The sequence below is a fragment of the Lathyrus oleraceus genome, chromosome 1, assembly GCF_024323335.1.
Source record: "Lathyrus oleraceus cultivar Zhongwan6 chromosome 1, CAAS_Psat_ZW6_1.0, whole genome shotgun sequence".
In the NCBI taxonomy this organism is placed as follows: Eukaryota; Viridiplantae; Streptophyta; class Magnoliopsida; order Fabales; family Fabaceae; genus Lathyrus; species Lathyrus oleraceus.
The window spans coordinates 273,173,188-273,185,919 of record NC_066579.1 but is presented as its reverse complement, the minus strand read 5'-3'; the positions used below and the strand labels follow the sequence as shown (position 1 = coordinate 273,185,919).

Here is a 12,732-nt window from a genome sequence, read left to right as displayed (position 1 = left end):
ATATAGGTTGATGGCATCGTACAAGAAGAAGCATAACGCGTGGGTGATAGGGTCAATATCTCAAGCTCACATTTGCGTCAACACCAACATGGCACAGGATCATCGCAAACTTAGCCATGACATGATCTGCCATTCCATATTACCTCTAGTTGAGGCTGACCCGTCACTGAAGGTCAAAACAATTATCTCCCATTGTGTGGCTGTTTTCAAATATACACCGTCATACAGAAAGGCTTGGTTAGCAAAAACCAAGGCAATTGAACTGGTGTACGGTAACTGGGAGGAATCATACAAACAACTACCACGCTACCTGGCTGCACTACGATTGTATTCACCTGGGACGGTTACTATAATGGAGACCTTGCCTGCACAATCCCCTGACGGAACTCGTCTAGAAGGTAATGGAATTTTCCATAGACTTTTCTGGGCATTCCGTCCATGCATCATCGGGTTCACATTCTGCAAACCACTTGTTCAAGTCGATGGAACTTGGCTGTATGGGAAATACAAAGGATCGTTACTGATGGCGGTCGCACAAGATGGCAATTCAAATATTTTCCCAATAGCCTTTGCATTGGTGGAAGGAGAAACGGCAGCTGGTTGGAGTTTCTTCCTTAAGAATCTTCGAACGCACGTGACTCCACAAGCTGGCATCTGCATTATTTCTGACAGGCACGCCTCAATAGACAGTGCATACAATAATCCAGCAAATGGCTGGCATGACCCCCCGTCTACCCATGTCTACTGCATCAGGCATATTGCACAAAATTTTATGCGGGAGTTCAAGGATAACTTTTTGAAGCAACATTTGATAAACGCGGGGTACGCATTAAACCAGCCTGGATTCCAATATTATCGCCGGGAAATAGTGTTGGCAAATTCTGATGCAGGGAGGTGGATTGATAATATCGACAGAGCGAAGTGGACTAGATCGTACGACGATGGGGTGAGGTGGGGCCACATGACAACAAATCTTGTGGAATCAATGAACGGCGTGTTTAAGGGCATACGTAACCTCCCGGTAACCGCATTGGTGAGTGCGACCTATTTTCGGATGGCAACGTTGTTCGTAACAAGGGGCAGGCGCTGGAATGAAGTGTTGCAGACGAGTCAAGTTTATAGTGAAGCCTGCATGAAGTTTATGAGGCAGGAATCTGCCAAAGCCAGCAGCCATCGGGTTACGGAGTTCGACCGCCATGGCCACACTTTCAGTGTCAAGGAAACAATTGACCACAACCAAGGGCTGCCCAGACAAGAGTATAGGGTCCTAATACCAGACCGTTGGTGCGACTGTGGTCAATTTCAGGCGTATCGTATGCCTTGTTCCCATGTCATTGCAGCGTGTTCACACAGCCACTTCGATGCATTATCGCTAGTGTCTCCAATCTACAAAGTTGCAACATTGCTCAATGTATACGACAATCCCTTTCCGGTGGTAGCATTGGAGGCGTATTGGCCAGAGTATGACGGGGAAATTGTTTGGCACAACGAATCGATGCGGCGGAATAAAAGTGGTCGCCCAAATAGCAGGCGCATTAGAACTGAAATGGACGTCGCAGAGAAAATGCAGAGGAAGTGTAGCATATGTAGACAACTAGGGCATAATAAGAACAAATGTCCATATCGTGGATCTAGTTCCACAACTTAGTTTTCACTTTCATAAATCTGTGTACCAAAATCATTTTAAATTAAAGTTTACTTTTTATTCCAAATAGAAGATGACACTTGAACAACAAACACAAACATCTAACATTACAACACCAATTACTAAAACAAAAACAAATACTGGAACAAAAACAAGTACTAAAACAAGAACAAGTACTAGAACAATAACAAATACAACAACAACATGACAAACAACCATTAAAATCTAAGAAATTACAACAGTTAACACTATGTCGTCTGATCCATGCATCATTTGGATGCAATCAATGTCGCTTTCAACTTCAACCCACCAGCGTATCGTTTCTCCAGTTTCAAATGAGAACCTTGTTCTAAGCCTCTGAATCCTTCTGATGACTTCACCAGGTTGGTAATCTCCCTCTAACCAAGACATCAAGGACCTTTTTAGTTGGTCCAACGAACGGATGTTCCAAAATTTCATCTCCATTGGGGGTTTCAAAGGCGAGAAAATAACATGCCCATCCCTTTTTAAGATTACTGGTTCAGGATCCGGGCGCCTTGATGATGTTCGCTGCCATGACGACGGTCTTGGGGATGCCATGAACTCAACTTGATACAGAAGGTGGTAGGAAACAGTGTTGAAGAAAATGCAAGGAAATAACACTTTATTTATAGGAAAAGATCTGGGTTGTACACCAGTCTACCTAACCCTAATTCTCCCAAAAATTTATAAATAATATTATTTACTTATAAATTAAATTAATATATATATAATATTATATATATATATATATATATATATATATATATATATATATATAATATATATATATATATATATATTGTAAATAAATATTTATATATATTAATTAAATGTGTATAATATTAATTGTTTATAAATTAAATTAATATATATATATATATATATATATATATATATATATATAAATTAATATATATATATAAATTATATATATATCTTGTAATAATTTTATTTATATATAAGTGTTAATATAAATTAATATAATTTATAAAAAAAATATATTTATCAAATATCTAATATTTAAAAAAAAAAATAAAAAAAAAATTAATAAAACATTTAAAAAAAAAAAAAAAAAAAAAAAGGGATTGGGCATAGGCGCCACCCCTAGTGGCGACTTGCCCTACCCATTAAGGGTAGGCGCCAACTAGGGTGGCGCCTATGTACACAATTAGGGCAAATTTTGCCCATTTGTGTAATTTTTTTGAAAAAATGGTTAATTTTGAAAATTTTTTTAAAATTTTGGATATTTAAAAAAAAAAATCCTAATCTCAAAGATGAAATAACGCGTTGTGTCTATGTAATACATAGGTCCACATCTCAAAAAGTGGCTCTAAGTTTTGCTATAAATCTTGCTATTAAACTTGTTTTTGATTTTTTAATAAATTAAATTGAAGATGGTGATTAAAAACAAATATCAACATTAATGATATATTGGGAAAAATGAAAATATATCAACCTGTGTCTAAAAACCCATTAGCAACACTAGCCGAAAGTGATGGAAAAGATAAGTACAAATAAATATTATGGATGAGAAATCAACCAAATAAAGAAAAAGGATTATGGATGACAAGTGAGAACAACCCAATATTTTATATCACACACAAAACCTCGTGTATTTGATATTTACGTTAAAAATTAGATTTTGAATTTGAGTTTTCAGAGAGTGATTAAGAAAAATGGGTAAAGGGGGAATGTCAATTGATGATCATGTTGAACAACAGAATATGGCTGCCTGGCTTGTTGGTATAAACTCTCTCAAGATTCAACCTTTCAACCTTCCAACTCTTGGTACTCATCTAAATTTCATTTTTACTATTATTATTTTTCTTGTTGTTTATACTACTGATTAAGATCATTTTTAAAGTTAGGGATTTGGGTATTTTGTAGATGAAAAATTTGAAAGCAAATCAGAACTTTGGATGGATGTGTAAATTGGATTCAAAATTCAAACTTGAAACTTGGCATGCTATGGATTTAGTTTATAGTTTAAGATTAGGGATTTGGATTATTCTGTAGTTGAAAAATGATGATTTTTACAGGAAAAGCAAATCAGAGAGAGCTATGGATTGATTAATAAATTAGATTCAAAATTCAATCTTGAAATGTGGGCATGGTTCATATTAAGTTCATTGTTAAAGTTTTGGGATTAGGATTCTATGTAGTTGGAAAATGACAAAAATTACACAGTTAAGCAACTTGGAACTTTGGATCGATTATAAAATTGGATTCGAAGTTCAAATTTGCAATGCAAGCATGGTTTAGTTTTAGTTAATTGTTAGAGATTTGGAATTTGGTTTTTTTTTAGTCGAAAGGTGGCAATGTTTGCACAGTCAAGCAATACCAGACTTTGTCTCATTAATAAATTGGATTCAAAATTGAAATATGGCGTGTTTTTGATTACTTGATTGTGGCAACATTGTTGTTAATCCAAGGTTGTCAAGATCGGGATCTTGCATAAGATCAGGAGGGGATAGTAAGATCATGAAACATAAGATAGTTACTAAGATCGGAAGATCCTACCCAGTTATTTTTATAAGATCGAGAAGGGGGTAGCAAGATCGTAAAACATAGATCGTAACAAAAAATAGTAAGATATTACTAAAACAAAAAATAATACTATATATTTTAAGTTTTCTTTTACATGATATTTTGGTAGCCAGGTGTGTTCTAGGAAAAATAACCTCTGTCGAACTATAATCGTTGTGTCTCGGCATCTTTACATCCTTCTGGGCTTGTAATGATGGTGGCCGAAAAACGGTAGATCGTGACCAGTTAAGATCGCACGTAATCAATGGTTTTACGATTTTTTCACAATTTGGCTACAACACATGATTCTACTTAAGATCGGGATCGTTGAGGGTCGGTGAGATTGCAAAATCGTAAGATTTTAAGATCTAGATCGAGATCTTGACGACCTTGTGTTAATCGATTTCATAGAGTTCAAGTCTCATTGCTAAATTTGGCTTACTTCATTTTGCATGTTTGAAGGACCTCATGATGTCAGAATTAGAATGAAAGCTGTTGGAATCTGTGGGAGTGATGTTCACTACCTCAAGGTAGGTAATACTATTATTGTTACATGTGATTACAATATTAAATACGTTTGAAAAAGATACACTTAGGGTGTGTTTGGTAAACCATTTGGAGGCAATTTCTCGCGTACCTATGCAAAGAAAACGTGAACAAGTAAGAAGCTCCAATTTGGAGCATTGGCCAGATGCGTGTATTTTTGCCTCTTGGATGCGGAAACAAACAGAGGCTAAGTTCCAATTTGGAGCTTTGATGAGTTTGAAAATCTTTATTTGCAAGTGATTTCCTACATAATTTTCCGCACTTATCTTTGTTTTTTCTAGTAAAAAGTTCCAATTTTTATTGATTATTTTACTACTCTCAGACTGATAGAAACAGGGTGCAGAATGTGGGCTTTGATTATGGGCCTAAGCCAAGGGTGTGGAAGGTTTATAAGAGGAAAAAGACAAAAGGAAAGGGGAATGATGACGTGGTTAAGAATGTATGAGTGGCATGAGAAAAAGGTTATATAAGGAGTGAGTGGAGGCAGAGATGGGTAGCCAAGAATTCTGTTATGATTTTGTGGGGTCACCTCTAGGTGATTTGGGCAGAGGCATACGTGCTTCTTAGGACTGGTATTCCACTACCAGTTTGTTGCATCTTTTCTCTTTCCCTAATACATGTAATTGTGAATCCTTCATTGAATACAATTGCATTGCTGTTATCCTTTCTCTTCTTTTTCTTTCTCAAAATCATATTAACTGTTATATTATCCTATCAATTGGTCTGACCTACCGGATCAAATCACACTGCCAACGAAGGTTGTAGATGCCAAGGAAACCTAAGATGGGCGATCGGATTGACGCTTTGGAGGCACAGGTAGGGAATGTAACGACGACGCTGCAAGAGCTTGCGCTACAAATGCAGAACCACGCTCAACAAATGCAACAACAGAGCCTGATTCTGACGGAGCTGAGTAAGCAGTTGGGAAAAAAGGTAGTGACTCAGGAGGAGAACTCTGAGGGTAACTCATCACAGAGTGAGTCTCGCCTTGCAGGGAAGAAGGTGAAGCTTCCGCTGTTTGAAGGTGACGACCCGGTGGCGTGGATCACACGTGCTGAGATCTATTTCGATGTGCAAAACACATCTGATGATATGCGTGTGAAATTAGCGCGTTTAAGCATGGAAGGGGCAACCATCCATTGGTTCAACCTTTTGAAGGAAACAGAAGATGAGTTATCATGGGAGAAGTTGAAACGGGCGCTTATCGCACGATACGGAGGAAGAAGGTTGGAGAATCCGTTTGAAGAATTGTCTACTCTTAGACAGAAGGGAAGTGTGGAAGAGTTCGTGGAAGCATTCGAGTTGTTGTCGTCGCAGGTGGGAAGACTCCCGGAAGAACAATACCTGGGATATTTCATGAGTGGTCTGAAACCGCAGATTAGGAGGAGAGTTCGAACCTTGAATCCTCAAAATCGTATGCAGATGATGAGGATTGCGAAAGACGTGGAAGACGAATTGAAGGAGGAAGATGACGATGACGAGCGTCGTAGTGGAAAGAAAGGGGGGTATGAACGTTTGGGCCGAAATGATTGGGTTGGGTCATTAAAAAATAAAAAAGGGCCCAATTACCTAAACCACTCCTTAACAGCGGGTGGGTCAAACCCGGGGCAGAAAACGGGTTCCAGCGGATCTAATGCAAATCACACTTCGTCATTCGCATCAACAGCTCGCAAGAGTGAGAACGACCACCGTTCTGGGTCGTCGGAGAGATGGAAGGGTGTACGAAGCTTGCACAACGATGAGATGGCGGAAAGAAGGGCAAAGGGGTTATGCTTCAAGTGTGGAGGTAAGTATCATCCTACCCAACACAAGTGCCCTGAGCGAACCTTGCGGGTTCTGATCTTGGGTGAGGGAGAAGAGATGAACGAGGAAGGGGAAATCGTGACGATGGAAGAGGTGGCAAAGGAAAGTGAAGAGGAAATCGAAGTTGAATGTAAGTTGATGGGAGTTCTGGGGAGTATGGGGGAGCACCATACTATGAAGGTTGAAGGTAAAATTGAGAACGTAGATTTGTTGGTGTTGATTGATAGTGGGGCAAGTCATAATTTCATTTCACCTAAAGTAACTACTGCTTTAGGGCTTAATGTCACTCCTGTAACTGCAAAAAATATTAAGTTGGGTGATGGTCACATGGTCATAACAAAAGGGGTGTGCAAAGGGGTTAGTATGAAGATGGGAGAGATAGAGATTATTATTGATGCTTTGGTGTTGGAGTTAGGGGGGTTGGACATGGTGTTAGGTGTTTCTTGGCTGAGTACTTTAGGGAAAGTGGTAATGGATTGGAAAACATTGACGATGCAATTTTTCCATGGAAATCAGTTGGTAAAGCTTCAAGGGCAGGGAAATAGGAATATGAGGCAGTGGTATCTGAACACTTTCCTAGAAGACATTCACAACAGGGCAGGAACAGATTGGTGGTGGTCACAGTTTCAGGCGATAGAAGCAGAGGATTCTGCAGTCTCACATGGAGTGAATGATGTATTGAAGGAGTTTCCTGAGGTGTTTACAGATCAGATTCGACTACCTCCTGAGAGGACACAGGTGCATCGGATTCAATTGTATCCGGAGCATGGTCCTATCAATGTTAGGCCATATAAATATCCTCATCATCAGAAAGAAGAGATTGAGAAGCAAGTGGGTGAATTGTTGGAGGCAGGAATCATCAGACCAAGCATGAGCGCTTATTCTAGCCCCGTGATATTGGTCAAAAAGAAAGACAAGAGCTGGAGGATGTGTGTGGATTATAGGGCTCTCAACAAAGCTACAGTACCAGATAAGTATCCCATTCCCATAGTAGACGAGTTGTTAGATGAGCTGTACGGGGCTACTATGTTTTCCAAGATCGATTTAAAATCGGGGTATCACCAAATTAGGGTACTTGAGAGTGACGTTCCGAAAACAGCTTTTAGAACTCACAATGGTCACTATGAGTACTTAGTCATGCCCTTTGGACTGATGAATGCCCCGGCTACCTTCCAAGCCACCATGAATGATCTTTTTAGACCATATTTGAGAAAATTTGTTTTGGTTTTCTTCGATGACATCCTAATATATAGCAAGGACATTAAAGAACACCAACAACATTTGAAGCTGGTATTATCGAGCCTAGCAGCCCATTGCTTTGTGGCAAATCAATCAAAGTGCAAGTTTGGCTGTACTCATATTGACTACCTTGGACATATAATTTCAGGAGAAGGAGTTGCCGTAGATCCGGAGAAGGTGAGGTGTATCCTTGATTGGCCTGAACCAAAAAATGTGAAGGGAGTGCGCGGATTTTTAGGTCTCACGGGATACTACCGAAAATTCGTCAAGGACTATGGCAAGATAGCAAAACCCCTCACGGAATTGACTAAGAAGGACAATTTTAATTGGGGAATGGAGGCCACTAAGGCTTTCAATGACCTGAAGAGAATTATGACATCTCCTCCTGTCTTGATGCTTCCTAATTTTGAGTTACCTTTTGAAGTGGAGTGTGATGCTGCGGGCAGAGGTATAGGGGCTGTTTTAATGCAGCAGAGACAACCTGTAGCTTTCTTCAGCAAGGCATTATCTGAGGGCAATTTGGTAAAATCGGTATATGAAAAGGAATTGATGGCCTTAGTCTTATGCATTCAACATTGGAGACATTACTTGTTGGGCAGGGAGTTTGTAGTTTATACAGATCACAAGAGCCTGAAGCATTTTCTACAGCAGAGAATCTCCTCTCCTGATCAACAATGTTGGCTTGCCAAATTGTTGGGCTATCAATTTGAAGTTAGATACAAACCAGGGACGGAAAATAGGGCAGCAGATGCCTTATCCAGATGCTATGATGAGGGAGAATTTAACACCATCATTTCTTATCCTATGTGGGCCGAAAGGCAGAAATTGTTGGAGGAGATAGCCAATGATCCATATATTCAAAGATTGATAACCGAAGTACGAGAGAAACCAGATGGCAGACCTGGGTTTTATGAGAAACAGGGAGTTTTATTGTATCATGGGAGGTTGGTGATTTCACCAACATCACCTTCAATACCTTGGTTGCTGGAAGAATTCCACAATACCCCAGTTGGAGGACATTCAGGTTTTCTGAGAACATACAGGAGGCTGGCTGATACTTTATATTGGGTAGGGATGCAGAAAAGTGTAAGAGATTATGTGAGGTCATGTGATGTGTGTCAGAGACAGAAGTACAGTGCTACTACTCCTGGAGGACTGTTACAACCACTGCCCGTACCTAATGCAGTTTGGGAGGATCTTTCTTTAGACTTCATCACTGGTTTGCCTAAGTCTAAAGGATATGAAGCTGTGTTGGTGGTGGTGGACAGATTGTCCAAATACAGCCATTTTATTTTGCTAAAACACCCTTACACTGCAAAATCCATAGCTGAGTTATTCGTCAAAGAGGTGGTGAGATTACATGGAATTCCGAATTCCCTAATCAGTGACAGAGACCCTATTTTTATTAGCCATTTTTGGATGGAACTATTTAAAATGCAAGGAACCAAACTTAAGATGAGTTCATCGTACCATCCCGAAACCGACGGTCAGACGGAAGTAGTCAATAGGTGTTTGGAGAGTTACTTGAGGTGTTTTGCTTCTGACCATCCCAAGACGTGGTCGTATTGGATACCGTGGGCTGAATTTTGGTACAACACAACTTATCATATCTCTATTGGGAAGTCCCCTTTTGAGGTGGTGTATGGGAGGCAGCCACCTACTCTACTGAAGTTCTTAACTAATGAAACGAAAGTAGCTGCTGTGGCACTTGAGTTAAGAGAGAGAGATGAAGCCTTGAAGCAACTCAAGCTGCATCTGTTGAAAGCTCAGGAGCAGATGGCAAGGTATGCCAACAAAAGAAGAAGAGATTTATGTTTTGACGTTGGAGAGTGGGTTTTCTTAAAACTCAGGCCTCATAGGCAGCAATCGGTAGTGAAAAGAATTAATCAGAAATTGGCTGCTAGATTCTATGGCCCTTTTCAGGTGGAAGAGAAAATTGGAGAAGTCGCATACAAGTTGAAACTTCCAGCCGAGTCAAAAATCCATCCTGTGTTCCATGTATCTTTAATCAAAAGAGCAGTAGGAAACTATGAGGTACAAGGAGAACTGCCTAGAGAATTGGAGATAAATGAGGCTGCTGATGCGTATCCAGATAAGATTGTGGGTTCTAGAACTGTTTTGCAAGGCGATACTGAAGTGCAGCAGAGCTTGGTCCAATGGAAGAACCGGTCCATTGATGATGTGACATGGGAAGACAATGAACTTCTAATTGGGCAATTTCCTGAATTCTACCTTGAGGACAAGGCTGTTTCTAAGGAGGTGGGAGTTGATAGAAACAGGGTGCAGAATGTGGGCTTTGATTATGGGCCTAAGCCAAGGGTGTGGAAGGTTTATAAGAGGAAAAAGACAAAAGGAAAGGGGAATGATGACGTGGTTAAGAATGTATGAGTGGCATGAGAAAAAGGTTATATAAGGAGTGAGTGGAGGCAGAGATGGGTAGCCAAGAATTCTGTTATGATTTTGTGGGGTCACCTCTAGGTGATTTGGGCAGAGGCATACGTGCTTCTTAGGGCTGGTATTCCACTACCAGTTTGTTGCATCTTTTCTCTTTCCCTAATACATGTAATTGTGAATCCTTCATTGAATACAATTGCATTGCTGTTATCCTTTCTCTTCTTTTTCTTTCTCAAAATCATATTAACTGTTATATTATCCTATCACAGACAATGAGATGTGCAGATTTTATTGTTAAAGAACCAATGGTTATTGGTCATGAGTGTGCTGGGATCATAGAAGAAGTTGGTAGTGAGGTCAAGACTTTGGTGTCTGGTGACCGTGTCGCGATTGAGCCTGGGATCAGTTGTTGGCGTTGCAACCATTGTAAACTTGGTCGATATAATCTATGCCCTGATATGAAGTTTTTTGCTACTCCACCGGTTCATGGTTCCCTTGCTAATCAGGTTTGTTGAAAGAATTCATAATTTCCCAAAGTACAGTTCTTTGTCTTGTCCAATTAGAACTGCAAATATTCTAAAAATAAGAATTTTAGTTGTCGAATAGTGGCTATAGCGTAACGGAATTTGAACAAATTGCTATTGTTCTTCGATACACTATTTAGTACAATATTTTGTCAAATAGCAGGTGTAGTCGTGCTATTGGACTCTAGGACAGTAGAATTTGAACAATGACAATATGTAGACAAAACCGTATTGCCCCCATGAACTTGTTGTGATACATGCACTAGATCGATCATCTCAAATGAAACCCGTGTTTGAGTTACAATTTTCTCTTTTCAGATAGTTCATCCAGCAGACCTATGTTTTAAACTACCAGACAATGTGAGCTTGGAGGAAGGGGCAATGTGTGAACCCTTAAGTGTCGGCGTTCATGCTTGTAGGCGAGCTAATATCGGACCGGAAACAAATGTGTTGATTATGGGAGCAGGACCTATCGGACTTGTTACAATGCTTTCGGCTCGTGCTTTCGGGGCACCTAGGATTATCGTCGTGGATGTGGATGACCATCGTTTATCTGTTGCAAAAAGTCTTGGCGCAGACGATATTGTTAAAGTTTCAACAAACATTCAGGTATATTGAATCAGAAGTTTCAACAAACAGGTTTAAATTTCTATTTTAATAAACACTTTTATAACTAAGTTTTGAATGCACTGCTTTACAGGATGTAGGTGAAGAAGTTAAGCAAATACATAATGTTATGGGAGCTGGTATAGATGTTACCTTTGATTGTGCTGGTTTTAACAAAACCATGACTACCGCATTGACTGCTACTCAACCAGGAGGCAAAGTTTGTCTCGTCGGAATGGGTCATTCTGAAATGACCGTGCCACTCACACCAGCTGCTGCAAGGTACTCACACCTAACTCCCAAGTGGGACCTAAAAGATACGCTTAAATATACTTTTGATCTCGTTGTTTTTAACTAATTCATGATTTTTGTTAGCATTGCTTCATTATATGCTTAACCGTGAGATTTGGGAACAAAAAAATGCATAAGGTGTGTTTCAAAGAAAGCAACAATTTTTTTTGAAACACTTGTCTGAGTTTTTTGAGGCGTGTTGTGTTGTATGAGTAGTGTTATACGGGTGTCGGAAACCGATTAAAAGTGTCGATGCAAAGAAATAAAATCATTTTTTTGGGACACATGACTTTTTTCGACACTTATCTGACTTTTTCTTTGTTCTTGCAATACAGGGAAGTTGATGTTGTTGGCATTTTCCGCTATAAGAATACATGGCCTCTTTGCCTCGAATTTCTAAGGAGTGGCAAAATTGATGTAAAACCACTTATAACTCATAGGTTTGGATTCTCGCAAAAGGAAGTGGAAGAAGCCTTTGAAACAAGTGCTCGTGGCGGTAATGCTATTAAGGTCATGTTCAATCTTTAGATACTATTTAGAAATAGAATTTGCAAACTCTCTTACTTTGAACAAAAGTTTGTTTATACTTTCTTGTTCATGCCATTGTTCAATGTGTATGTATAATCTGGATTGTGAATAAATTGGCTTCAATAAGTAAGGACAGAAAAGCCTTGAAGAAACTTAAATTTCTTATCCTCTCTCTGATTTAGAGTTGTCATGTATGTGTTATGTGCTTAAACTTTTCATCCTCTTTGTTGAGAGAGAGATATCTTTGATTGAAAAATCTTTTCAAACTTGTATCTAGTCCAGAAGTGAAAAACTGAGAATTCCTCAAAGGCTAAACATAGTATAGTAAAGTTTGACTAAAATATACTATGATATACTTTTTCTTAAAGTAAAAAAAGTTAAAATGTAGCATTGAAAAATAAAAAGCTTGTAGGTCAAAACCCAAGAAAATAATGATAATACAAACTAAAACTAAAATGGTTAGTCTCCTGTTAAGGCCACTCAATTGATAGTGGACATCAGATGCAGATGCGCAGAGGTTAAGGCAGTTTAATTGATAGTTGTACAAGAACATCAGATAGGGATGCGGTTTGAATCCGTAGCTTCTCATTTATTCTCTTTTAAAAGGAT

General features: G+C 39.1%; 1 protein-coding gene across 2 annotated transcripts; it reads left to right on the top strand.

Moving 5' to 3' along the window:
• Positions 1-3,061: 3,061 nt before the first annotated feature.
• Positions 3,062-12,288, top strand: LOC127130375 (sorbitol dehydrogenase). Of its 2 annotated transcripts, XM_051059404.1 has the most exons (6): positions 3,062-3,454; positions 4,655-4,722; positions 10,444-10,680; positions 11,017-11,307; positions 11,399-11,586; positions 11,931-12,288. In XM_051059404.1, the coding sequence occupies exons 1-6, from the start codon at positions 3,343-3,345 to the stop codon at positions 12,121-12,123; spliced, it is 1,089 nt and encodes a 362-aa protein (XP_050915361.1). In that variant the 5' UTR covers positions 3,062-3,342; the 3' UTR covers positions 12,124-12,288. The 2 variants fall into 2 exon arrangements, with proteins under 2 accessions (XP_050915361.1, XP_050915355.1); XM_051059398.1 differs by lacking the exons at positions 10,444-10,680; positions 11,017-11,307; positions 11,399-11,586; positions 11,931-12,288 and adding an exon at positions 5,061-10,437 and having other exon boundaries at positions 3,376-3,454.
• Positions 12,289-12,732: the final 444 nt, after the last annotated feature.